The 13,589-nt window shown below is 37.7% G+C and overlaps 1 protein-coding gene across 1 annotated transcript in view; it reads right to left on the reverse strand.

The window, feature by feature from the left end:
* Window positions 1-4,663: 4,663 nt before the first annotated feature.
* LOC139945564 (uncharacterized) overlaps window positions 4,664-13,589 on the reverse strand; it is a 49,600-nt gene continuing 40,674 nt past the window's right edge. The window contains exon 2 of the mRNA XM_071942959.1: window positions 4,664-8,053. Coding sequence (XP_071799060.1) covers window positions 7,604-8,053 — 450 coding nt within the window. The 3' untranslated portion in view covers window positions 4,664-7,603. The remainder of the gene's footprint in view (window positions 8,054-13,589) is intronic.

Consider the following 13,589-nt stretch of genomic DNA (forward strand, 5'->3'; position numbering starts at 1 on the left):
GAAGGATTCGAAATTCTTAAAAAGTAGAACAAAAATTCCGGCGAGCGAGGCGAGTCTATAACACGCCTACAGGTTCGTGCAAGTGTCCAGGGCCGGGTCTTTTGTTTACCGTCCTCTTCATAGTCGCGAACGGGTTTTATTTCCAGCCAGTTCTCGTGATTGATATTAAGTAACTGTTTTATATCTCAAGAAGACGCATTGCCAATTAGGTAAAATGGGGGACGGTATTGTGTTGTGTATCGATCTCAGTTTTACTATTAATATTTATCTAAAGATATAAACTGTAGGGTTATCTTGGTATATTTTATGCTCTTATGTTATCTTTGGATCACATAGAAACGCATATTTTCTACTGCAACTTATGCTTTTAGCGAGTAAATAAATATTTTTATACATTTTTATTTACGTACTTTTAAAGGAACACGTTGCCTTGGATCGGACGAGTTGGTCAAAACAAAAGCGTTTGTAACCGTTTTTTATAAAATGCATATGGTTGGAAAGATGTTTTAAAAGTAGAATACAATGATCTACACAAGTTTGCCTCGAAATTGCGTGGTTTTCCTTCTACTGTGCGAACTAACATGGTCGGCCATTTATGGGAGTCAAAATTTTGACCCCCATAAATGGCCGACGTGTTAGTCGACGAGGTAAAAGGAAAACCACGCAATTTCGAGGCATGTTTGTGTGGATCATTGTATTCTACTTTTACAACATCTTTCTACCCATATGCATTTTATAACAAACGCTTTTCAAAGACCAACTCGACCGATCCAAGGCAACGTGTTCCTTTAACCCAATAAATATACAACACGATCAAACGTATGTGTAAATGAATACTCAATTAAAACAATGTTCACAAGTTAAGATTGACAGTTAGTGTTTTACCTATACACCAATGTGTGCTAAGCACTGTATACTCAGTACTAGTTGCTTTCAGATATGACGTCACACTTCGAGGCTCGTTAACTGCGCAAGATATCTTCCGTTAAGCCAACGTCCATACTCACATTTGACCTCGCGTCATTTCACATGACATGGTTCTGGAGATTCGCAGAGAAAGTATACTTACATGCTACATATAGTATAAATAAATACCTGTCCCTATAATATAATATGCGGTTAAGGGCAGGGGACCAGGCTAAAAGGGGCATTGTTCGTTGGAAAGTGTTGTGTGCCGTGCGAAAATTATTTAGTGCCTTTTCACATAGAGTTATATATATTGCTTTTTCATCGTTTCATCATCGAGTTTACAAAATGGCGGCTGTATGACGTCATTGCATCATGTCTATTTTAAGGAGCACCGCCTCTTTAAGGTGTCTGTGCAGGCTGACAGCACGTCAGATTAAGGGAATCGATACCAATCTTTCTCCATAGAGAGTCAAGTTTTTTTCTCGTATTTTATGGAGGCGTGGAGGATGATGAAAAAGACCCTAAAACCGTAATCAATATCAAATCGTGATACCTATAACTGTACGTCAGGTTGGTGTAGGGATTGTGCCATTCAATATAAGCATGGAGTTTGGCACACAGACACTATTTACTTAATGATACGTTTTGCTTTACTCCGTAATACATGTAACTGTCGTTATTATTTTCTGAGAGTATGGAAACAAATGTATTCTTTAATTGAAATGTGAATTGAATTGATTATATAATGAGAAAATCTGGATACTGCATGCACAATTGCAGATAAGTGCTGTTGACTAAAGAATACATTAATAATATAATTATGTAGAATAGTTTATGTATATTGTTATGAAAGGGCAAGCCACTACAAGCTACATGGCTTATTTTTGGGCATTGTCTCAACGCGCTTTCCCGCTAGTTTATTCTATTCCTGTCTTTTATATATATACATGTATATGCATGTAGTTCTGTAATTTTCGGAAATGTGTTTGTGGAAATAAATGTGAATTGAATTGAATTGAATTGAATATTTGCAAGCAATTTAGATTGCGATGGCCTCTTGGTTAATTTTTGTTGACAACATTTCCCAAAATTAGCCTTTCTCCTTTCATTTCGACTATAATGGCTCTTTCACTGGTGGAGTCTCAGTCTCAACTTAAAGACCAAATTTCCCTTTATAATTTGTAACGGTTTGAGTGTTTTAACAACTCATAAATGTAGATGTATACAATGAAACTAACCTCTGACAAATCGTTTTCAAAGAGTTGTCACGGTTTAGAGATTTCGCGAAAAATCCGGAGCGATTATGTCCAGATAGGAAGAATAATCCCTGGCAGAAATACACAATCTGCGAAGCGTTCGGATGGAAACATTGGAGTACAACAACTGGTCTTCTTACATAAACCATATTACTTCGAAGTAAAAGGTTCTTAAAATGCTTTTAACAAAACGCTGCTGTCGACTTCTAACCATGACTTTTATTGGCATTATTTTTAAGAGTGACTACCAAACGTACAGCTTCCCTTAAAGCCATTGGACACTTTCGGTAAACAATATTGTCCAAGGCTTACACTTCGTGTACCACAACTTATATATAAAATAACAAACCTGTGAAAATTTAGGCTCAATCGGTCATCGGAGTCTGGAGAAAATAACGGGAAAACCCACCCTTGTTTCCCCACGTTTCGCCGTGTCATGACACGTGTTTTAAATAAATCCGTAATTCTCGCTATCGAGAATTGATATTGTTTTAATGTTTTCTCAAAAATTAAAGCATTTCATGGAATAATATTTCAAGATAATTCTTTCACCATTACCTCTGTGAACCCTGTTAATTATTTGTAAATCTGTGAACTTTTATTTTTTTTTCTGTACCGAAAGTGTATAATGGCTTTAAAAGAGGTTGGAAGCCTATGGTCATTCAACAATTTAAATTGCGAATTATCAATTATATCTCTATGATGGGTGCGCGGAGCACGTACCGGTTTTGAAAGACTGCAACAAAATTGGAATAAATGACCCGATGATGTGTATGATAATATAGTCGAGACAGCTTGTGACTGAAATAACATGAAGCATGACCTATTTCTTAGCGTTGGGGTCGAACCTGCGAAAACAATTGGTTCCCAAAACGATGGGGATTTATTTTCTCTTGAAATTATAAAGTCTGAATGTTCGGCGAGGTATGGAATGCTGAGGTGGATGTTCTTTGCTTTGAAAACGCTCCTTGTCTCTAAAAACCGAACAGGGTGGGATATTTCTTTACAACTATTTTCACTTCTTCTCATTTTACTCAAGTCGAGCATTGGAATTTCCCAAAGGCTCTGAGTATATCTGTATTTCCATCTAGCCATGACGCCAGAGATTGCAATTATACAACCAATCCAACTCCAGCTTTCCAATTTGAAAACAAAACCTAGTCACTGACAGGGTATATAACTTGAATGTATTAAGTAAGTATCTTTAGGTTTTTAGGCGTAAACACAAACCTATCTGTTATCCCCCCCTAACACAGCTGTCAGTAATTGTGTTGTTTTGTTTTTCACGTTTATTTCGTCTCTTTTAATTTTTTTCTAGCAGACGATCGGATCAGTGGTTTGCCTTTGCGGATATAGGACTTGAGACCAATTCATCCACGAACGAGAAAGATGTTATCAACACCAGCAATCCAGACACACGTCAGTCATTTTACATCTCACTGTGAACCTAATCAGAGATTGGTAAGACTTTAATGCTGTCACAGAGACGCTGTTGTTTTTACTTTCTATCCAGCGTCTTCTTCCTTTCACTTCGCAAACTGCCTCTTGTTGCCCCTGAAAGCTATCCGTGTTTTTGTATTTTTTAGTCCCAGGCGATTGCGAGGATGTCTCAGTTATTTCTCTCAGTTTAAAAACAGCTGTTCGTTTTGGATTAATTGCCAACTGTGGCCAACGGCGCTGGTTTTCAAACCAAAAACACATCCACTCATTCCATTTTGTTTGGTGTTTTTGAGGTTTTTTCAACTTTCTTTCCCACCCCCAACACAAACATATTGCAATAATTATGCAATTTATTTCTTTGGTGTGGAGTTGTTGGTGGTAATTTTTGTGGCAAATTAATGACAGCAATTTTGAAACAAGAATTACATGACAACACCACATGGGTCTCCCCCTCTCAAACTCAGCTGTAACTAAACAACGTTTGATCAGGAAGAAACTATAAATAAATGGTAAACTTTGCGGGTACAACCATGAGCAAATCTCTTGTGTGAGTGCTTGCTCTGATGAGAAGAACCGGTTTGGTCTCGACGTTTCGAACAGTATATTCTGCTCGTCTTCAGGAGAAGACGAGCAGAGATTCTTCATATTTCTCCGGCACACCATGCACAAATTTAAACAATACCAACGTTGGATTAGGAGACAATTATTTAATCAGTAACCAGTGCATTCGCCATAATTTTCACACATTAGAACAAGGTAATGTCCGTCCCGAGCCATTATAGCTCACCAAGCCTGCGTTTATATCCGGTTTCCTTGTCATTAAATTAAACCACTACGAATATTTTGTATTCTCCATGGTCAGGATGCCAGTCCGTTGCAGGTTACTCTTAAGCTCTCACCGGTACCCGTTTGCACTCCTGAGCGGAGAGAAGCAATTATGCTCAAGAACACAAGTGTCGCCACTGAGCAGGCCATGATTCGAACCCTCATTCTATAAATTTTAGATCTTGAGTCTACCGCCCTATACTACTCGGCCACGACCACCCCGCGACAGTTTGAGAACAAAGACAAAATAAAATAAAAATGAGAAAAACATAAATAAAATGAAATCCACAAACTAAACAATCGAAAACAGTGGCTAAAATTACCATAGACCATTCATAACAATGTTTTATTTTATTAACCAAATTTAATATTTTCTTCAAAATCATAGATAGTTTGTACGCATCCATAAACTAATTGTTTCCAATGTTTAGACTCGTTTGCCCGTTGTTGCTTCTAAACAAAATATATAATTAAGTTAAGCATTTGTTTATTTATGTATTAATTGAAATATTCAATTGTTTCTATTCTTCTATTAATTAATACATTTCCATTGTCTTGAAATTGAAGCAAAACATTTAATTTCTAATTACACTATTAAACCTATACTTAATTCACTGGAATGTTTTCTGGTTTTATAACTTTATCTGTAATGTGCAATCTGCACAAATGTCTCAATAAAAAGAGACTTATTTTAAACTTATGGAAATAATTCCAACGTCTTGACCGAACTTATAAGTTTTAGAGGGTTTTCTTAGTGCGCGGTGCATCTATAAATAAAACCATGTAATTAGGGTGCAATGCCTACATTATCGAAATAAACATAGATATTTTTTTTAATTTGCGGATAATTATTTACAATATGCTTCTACGAAAAACTGACTTAAAAGCAACTTAAATTTTGGATGATGTCGTCTTAACCACACCCACTGAGCGTCTAGAGAAAAAACCTGTAAATTATTTGAACTTTCCAGAGTATTTCGTACGCATTCATTTCCAAGTAGATAGGATTCAATGTGTTTGCGTAGCCAGGCCAAAATGTGTTTGAGTAATGGTTAGTTTTACGTGTTAAGTGGCAGATGGAGGATCGATCGTACAGAGTAGCTCACCGTCTACACTCTAAAAATCCCCCGTCATATCTGAGCTGGAGAGTGGCAGTATGCCGGTGACCTTTACGAATCTAGCATGTATAATGGAAACCGGGTCAGTTTTCGAGGTGTTGGGGGTCTGTTTGAGCAGTAGACCTTTATCATGTTTAACTCCATCTTGGTCATGTTCCTTGTATCGAATATCACAAATGGATCCTAATATCCTTTTGCAAATGGGAACCAGACTATTTTGTTCTGCCAACCTCAGTTAGGTGACATTGATATCAAAGAAAGAAATTCCGAAGATGGCTGCACCATGATAAAGGTGTATATAAGTCTGTAAGCCTTTGTGAGATATGGTGGACACGATACGACACATTAGGTTTGGGTAAATTTGTCTGTATTATACACCCAAACTAAACAATGCATTCCTATAGTGTCCGCCATAATCTCGAAAAGGCTACAGTCTGACCATGTCAAGAAGGGAAACCATAACGAAACTGGTCAACCTGATAAACAGTTATGATCAAATAACGTTACTGGTCAACCTAGCACAGCATTAGGATAAAACTTTGCTTTCATGACGACCACCTTCCTTATATAACTTTTGTAGCACAAAAAACACAATGTCCACAGATTTACTCTAAACTTACACAGTTTGAAGATAATGATAGTAGAAAGCTTCCCTGTAAATACTACGTGCTGAGGTGCTGTAGTTTTTGGGAGATGAGTAAAACAATGACATGAAAATAATTTTCGTCTCATGAGACGGAAATTATTTTAATCATTTACATAAGTATTTTCAGGACATTGTTTTACTCATTTCTCAAAAACTACAGCACCTCAGTAAGTAAGATTTGAAGGGAAGCTTTCCACTATCATTATCTTCAAACCCTGTAAGTTTAATGTAAATCTATGGACATTTTGAAAAAGTTCCCAAATCCTTTAAGGGAAGTTGGTTCCATGGTGTTTTTTTCACTCTCAGCACTTTAATGATAAATTAGCCAATAGGATTTGAAGTGAAACCCCATTGGAATGGGAAAATTAGGTACAGTGTGTTTCAATCGGGAATGCCTTATGGCTGTGTCTGACTGTTCACACATTAGACTGTCTCCAGAGGTAAGGATACATGCTAAGAACACTCTCCATCCGACCAAACCTGGCAATAATAGTTTGAAATCTCTAATCCCTTGGGACAGGATTTATTGGAGTTTGAACACCCATGGTAGAGTTTGCTTTTACCATGTTTTGGAGCAGAGGTAATACCCAATCACAATTGTTAGAAACAAATATTATGACGGGTCACGACTCCAGTTCTTCTGTTATTTATAGAAACAAGGACTAGGCCAGGAAACTCTGTTTTTAAGAGGGTTCTTTATTGCCTGTGTTTAGTTTACTGGGATGTTTAAAAAAAAACTTGCGTATGTTGGTTTTCTCGTTGTTTTTTTACTACGAAAACAAACACCATTCCTCTGTGTTTAAATGCTCTAAAGAGGGATTATAAACACTTCCTCTTTTTGAATTTATTGGCTTGAAACCAATTAGTGGTTGGTTATGAACACCTTGCAACCATTTTAACCATAGCCATGATTCCAGCTGTACGATATTGGAGTTTTAATCCAAAGCAGATTTTGCCTAAAAGTGCCTTAAACAAAATGTGACTACACGAATATTTTGTTTTTATATCAAACTTAAAAGCAGTTACTCGCTAGTGTAGATTTCGCCCAACTGTTGAAATAAATAAACTTGCTACGTCTACGAACTTTATTTAACCTAATACCTTTAATGTTTTGTCCTGTGACGTACTAGTTAGCCGTTTTAGAAGCATTTTAGAAAATAAGTAATTACACTCAAATTAAAGCAGTGTTAACACTATGGCAGTACTGTTAATGGTAAGATATTTAATAACTTTTTTTAAGTATGCGAAACATTGTGTAACCCGCGTTGTCCTCGCTAAGGTTGATATGACTAGTTGAGAGAGGGTTTTGTAGGGTAACTAAACTGATCACCAACCGATATTGTCGTATCCTAAGCACTGTTAGATTAGTATATAAGCTGATTTTTAAGGATTACAGTTCTTTATAAAAGTCAATTCTCTTCGCTTCTTAATTGGTCTAGTATGTCATTAACGGCTTCATCGTCAGTAGCGCGTTTGCCGAACGGTAGCCCGCTATGGTAACCTCTTCTCTCGATGATATCTCCTTCATCAGTGGTATCCAATCTCTTCCCGAACGGCAGAGCACTGTGGTAGCCGCGCTTACCGAACGGTAGAGCACTGTGTAGTCGTTTACCGAACATCAGGGCCGAGTTGAAGCCACGCCTCTCCATCATGGCGTCTTGTTCGGCGGCTTCGTCGTCCCTCTTGCCGAAGGGGAGACCTGTGTGGTAGGCGCGTTTCTCGATGGGTGTTCTCTTGCCGAAGGGCAGGGCCGAGTGGTAGGCTCGGCGCTCTACTTCGGCGCTGTCATCGTCGCCTCGTTTGCCGTACGACAGAGCGGAGTGGAACGCTGGGGCACCAGCCGGTCGCTTGGCTCCCGTCTGAAACAGAAACAAAACACGAAACAAACCTTTTAGAATTCTGAAGGTAACTGAATGCTGATGCCCTTATCTCTCCTTCTAGGGATATTATGTGTCAAAAGTACAAGAGTATTGTTTCACTTGTAATCTTGTACGATTCTTTCTGTATGGATGTTGGTTTTGACTCGAACAGTTGCTGTTTCTGCATCTGGTAGTTTCATTGCATTTATTACTTCTGGTTGTGACGACAAGGACTCTCTGAAGAGCGAAAATCACTGTAACCCAAATGAAGAGAAGACAATGAACTTAAGGAAGTTTCCATTTAAGATGTTGGAGGTAACCCCCCGTGAATTATACAAAGACAAGTCCACGCAATTATGTACAGATTGAAAACCCAATTCACCTAGTGCCCTCGGTGGGATTTGAACCGGGGTCATAGAAGTGGAAGAAAAGGAAAGATACCACTACGCCAACCTGATATCTCCAATTGGTCATTATTATAGAAAATTTGTTACATAGGTTTTTTTTCTTTCTACAACCAACACTCTTGCTCGTAAACCTGCCACAATTTTGTCGCATATGCATGGTTATTAACCCTCTAGTCCCTGCACCGCCCGAGTTTGCTGAAAACTAATACTTCAAGATTCTTGCAGTTAATTACTGGAATCGTAGTTCAAATTTTAATAGATAGCCACAGCTTAATTTTTATGCACAATTTTAACCTGGATATTTGTATAAAAGTACAAGTTCGCATGAGAACAATACATGTCTCTCGTTAAACGGCTACGGTAATTTTTATGGCGAATATTTGTTTGTAAGGATAAAATGGGCACAATAGCTTTTCAAGGCTTTTATCTGACTCAATGATTATACTGATTAAATGTGTGAGTTTTCGACAATATTATCATGAATGATGAATAAATACAGTTTCCTTTGTGTTTACTAATGAGCGTTTTGTTGGGGGAAGAGCTAAATTATTTCACCATCATTAGCTTCATTAGCTTAATTATGACTATCGAGGATTCTTTTGATGTTCCTTTTTTTCTATAAACACAAGCTAGCAAGGTTTCCTCCTACCACATACAGTATATCGACAGGCGGCTGGGCGGTCCAGTGGCTAAATGGTTAAGACGCATAGCTATATAGGTCGGTCACGTTCCTGATTCTGTAATGATGTAACCTCGAAACAATATTCGTCATTGAGAAGCCTGTCTTTACGGCCAAATGATTGTCACTTCAATACTCTGTATCTTGTGACCCAAGTCATTCCATTCACCTTCCGCACGTTGCAATTTAAGTTGTCCAATTAAAGTTTAAATCGTCGATCTATTTGTTGTACATGATAAACCTTAGGTATATGTACGTAAGAACACAATTAATGATTTTGGATAAATCGAGAGACGGAAAGTATCTAATAAATAAAACGTGTAAATAATATAAATCAAAGAGACCCCCATTGGAGTACACGTCGCTCACAAACACACAATATTATTGAATTTAAAGATTTGCCGATGCCCCCCCCCCCCTCAGACAAGCCACAAAACGCCTCCTCAATTTTTTTTGCTGAATGGAAAGGCATCGGCCAATCGTGAGTCAAGCAGAATAAATTTGTGCTTAAAGGCGCTTAACACCTTTGGTACTTGTCAAAGACCAGTATTCTCACTTGGTGTATCCCAACATATGCATAAATTTACAAGCCTGTGAAAATTTGGACCCAATTTGTCATCGGTCAATTGGTCAGTGGTTCCATGGGAATAATGCCAGAAAAAAACACCTTTTATAAAAGGCTTCATGGTTGAAGTATTTTATCATTTGAGCGAGTAATTAACTCTTTATCAAAAACTACGTTACTTCAGAGGGAGCTGTTTCTCACAATGTTTTATACTTACAAACAGCTCTCCATTGCTCATTACCAAAGTTTTTATGCTAATAAATATTTAAATACACTGGACACTATTGGTAATTGTCAAAGACCAGTCTTCTCACTTGGTGTATCTCAACATATGCATAAAATAACAAACCTGTGAAAATTTGAGCTCAATCGGTCGTCGAAGTTGCGAGATAACTATGAAAGAAAAAACACCCGTGTCACAGGAAGTTGTGTGCTATCAGATGCTTGATTTCGAGACCTCAAATTCTAAATCTGAGGTCTCAAAATCAAATTAGAAGAAAATTACTTCTTTCTCGAAAACTACATTACTTCAGCGGGAGCCGTTGCTCCAAATGATTACTTTCAACAGCTCATTACCAAGTAAGTTTCTTTATGCTAATAATTATTTTCAGTTACTACCAATAGTGTCCAGTGTCTTTATTACTCTCTTGGTATACCGCAGACAGAGCCTCTCGCTGCGAGAGTCAGAATTGAAAATGTTCCGGTTGATTTCGACTCCTGTGTAATATGAATCTGCAATGACTGGTTCATATTTCCACTCTCAAAGGACACATGGAGTAGTGTTTTGTTTTATAAGCGATGCTTGTTGAAATCATGATTGTTTCGTTCATTGTTTTTTAAAGCTGACTTAATTCTGAATGCTCCTCGTGGAACTACACCTGGGAACCTCAGTAATGTGGATTTCGTACTTTCTAGTCCCTAGGGAAAACTAAGCATGACTACACATTGCCTACGACTTTAAAAATTACCGAATTTAGAGTGACTTTTAAGACCTACTTTCATGAGAGCTTTAGACCGAATTACAAACCAAGGGTTGAGGGTGAGCACGAACATGAAAAAAACGAATTGTGTCTCATGGGGTTTTGTTATGCCTCATGAATTTCTGTGGATTATTATTGTATTACCATGGGTGAATGTTAACAGTAATAAACTATTATGAGGCGCTTTGAAACATTGTTTCGAAGTGTTTTAAGCCCAGTTCATACTTCTTACAAATGTTAAGCGAGTTTGACTTCACAGAGCTTTTTTCGAAGCGAATGTTTTGCAGGAGGTCGGTACAATGCAATTATTCATGCAAATTAATGACGTCAAAATTCGTGTCGCATCTGCACTGCAGGAAGTATGACCGGGCTTTACACTATTACTGTCCCTTTTCATTCGGCCTTAATATTTTCTGATACATATCAACTCCTTGGGAGTATGCTGCACCGGTAGCCACATTGGTTCACAGGTTGCTAATCAATCACATAAACCGTCTCTACCCTTACATGTACCCATTTGTACTCCTGTGTGAAGAGAAGCAATTAGTGCCTTGCCAAATATGGCAGTTTCATTTGATAACAAACTGAGCTGAAAAGTATGAACATGAAGTTTTCTGCTAATCATAAGTCCTTATATAAAGATTGAATTCAAGGGTATTTGAAGCGTAATTCTATAGCAACACAAATGTTACAGGAGTATCATATTATTTTCTTAGGAGTCATTTTGACTGCTCATTGCCTGTTGTTTCCTTGGGGAAAAACACGTTTGTGTCCGGAAGAATGGCATGGAGCCAGCGCTCTTTTTAACGATGAAAACAAAATTCAGAATAACAAAAATAATCGATTCAGAAACGGTATCTTTGTGTGGAAGGCTGTTTTGACTGCGTTTCCGAGCTTGAAAGCAGCAACAACAACGTCTCATCTTGATCAAATTACGGTTCTTGCTTTGTAAACCGCTGCGAACATTTTTGGCGCTTCATTCGAGATGTTAAAAGGTATAATAATACACCAACGCCCTACACAGATGGTGTATGGTTGCTGCATTGTTTGTATGGGTAGTGACTTATACTGTCAGTTTTATGGCTTGCTAATAGTGCATGACATAGCATCACACGTCAGACAAAAGCATTGTTCTATTCGCTAGCTACCTTTTTGGTATTCAGTCATATTTTTGTAAAAATTCAACGGCTTTTGAAAATGGCACAGAGCCATCGCAAGTCGTTCACCGCGTCAGGGTAGTTTAACTACAAGCGACAAGTAATTTCAATACTTCACTGGGCATACTGATAAAGCAAATGTTTTTCACATTCAATGTTATGCTTTTGGTTTGTTCTCATGCGGTGAGATGCAAGTTATTACAATAAAGGCAGTGGACACTATTTGGTAATTACTCAATATAATTATTAACATAAAACCTTTCTTGGTGACGAGTAATGGGGAGAGTTTGATGGTATAAAACATTGTAAGAAACGGCTCCCTCTGAAGTGCCATAGTTTTCGAGAAAGAAGTAATTTTCCACGAATTTGATTTCAAGATCTCAAGTTTAGAACTTGAGGTCTCGAAATCAACCATTTAAACGCACACAACTTCGTGTGACAAGGTGTTTTTTTTTCATTATTAATTTGCAAGTTCAATGACCGACTGAGCTAAAATTTTCACAGGTTTGTTATTTTATGCATATGTTGATATACACCACTGTGAAGGCTAGTCTCTGACAATTACCAATAGTAGTTAATTTTGCTTAGGGCTCCTACCATCTTTTTTATCACGACGTGCCGAGACACCAGCTCAGTTAATAAAAATAAAAGTAAACCTGAGAAAACGGTTACTCTCAGTATTGGAAATGAGTGCAGTTCGAGAGTGCAGTTTGTGAAAATGAAACACTGGTTCAACGTCCTTCATGACAAAACTGTTCCCCCCCCCCTTCCCTAAAAACGTACGGAGTCATGCAACATTAATTATCAGCGAATCCAATAATCATATCAAGCACTTACAGATTTATTAAAACTTTGCCATTTTTTCCGGAGTGTAAACTGTCCGAGGTTTCCTTAAGTTTGCTTCACCTAAATATCCAAGCCACCAATAAATGTCACTTTGGGGTATTTATTCAGAACATAATTTGTTCTGAGAAAATAAAATCGCAGTTTCAATTTATATTCAAACGCCACACCGCTGCTCACGGGAATCCGTACGAGTGGTTTTTAGACTTTTTGGACACTAAATCCAATAAAAGAAACGGTCAGTCACTCGACTAATTTTCCCCGATGTGTTACACTCCAAAACATTTGGACATCCATATTTGTCATTATACTCCCATGGACATTATTAAAAATGGGCACTTGAAAAAAAAGTTTCTAAAAACTGCAGCCTCAGCAAGTAACATTTCAAATAAGGTCTTCTAATATCATTATCTTCAAACTGTGTAAGGTTATTGTAAATCTGTGGAAATTGCGATTGTCTTGCAAGAAAGTACCCCAATCCTTTAAGTTCTAAAAACACAAAAAATACATGCCGCCTGTTTCAAGTCAATTTACGGGTATTCCATACGTCACTTAAGACCACTGCGGCACTTGCCTTGGTCGTTACAACTGCTCCATAATGAAGTGGGTTTGCGTTTCGAATTCCCTCATTGTTTTTTTTCCCGCAGGGCTTGTAAAAAAAAAAAAAAAACATGAGCATGCAGGAATTGGTGATTACAAGTCAGTCTATAAGGGGCGCACTGAAATTACAGAGACAACAGTTGTTTGCTTTTCTGACAATAGTCGACTTACAGTGCTGGCGATACAATGCTCTTTATATGATTTTAAGAAAACATGCTACTAAGAATGGCTCCGAAAACAAAGCTTACACATAATACAGCCTTGTTAAGTAACAGTATATCTTCTCAAAACAATAATGACGTCAT

The sequence above is a fragment of the Asterias amurensis genome, chromosome 12 (genome assembly GCF_032118995.1).
Source record: "Asterias amurensis chromosome 12, ASM3211899v1".
In the NCBI taxonomy this organism is placed as follows: domain Eukaryota; kingdom Metazoa; phylum Echinodermata; class Asteroidea; order Forcipulatida; family Asteriidae; genus Asterias; species Asterias amurensis.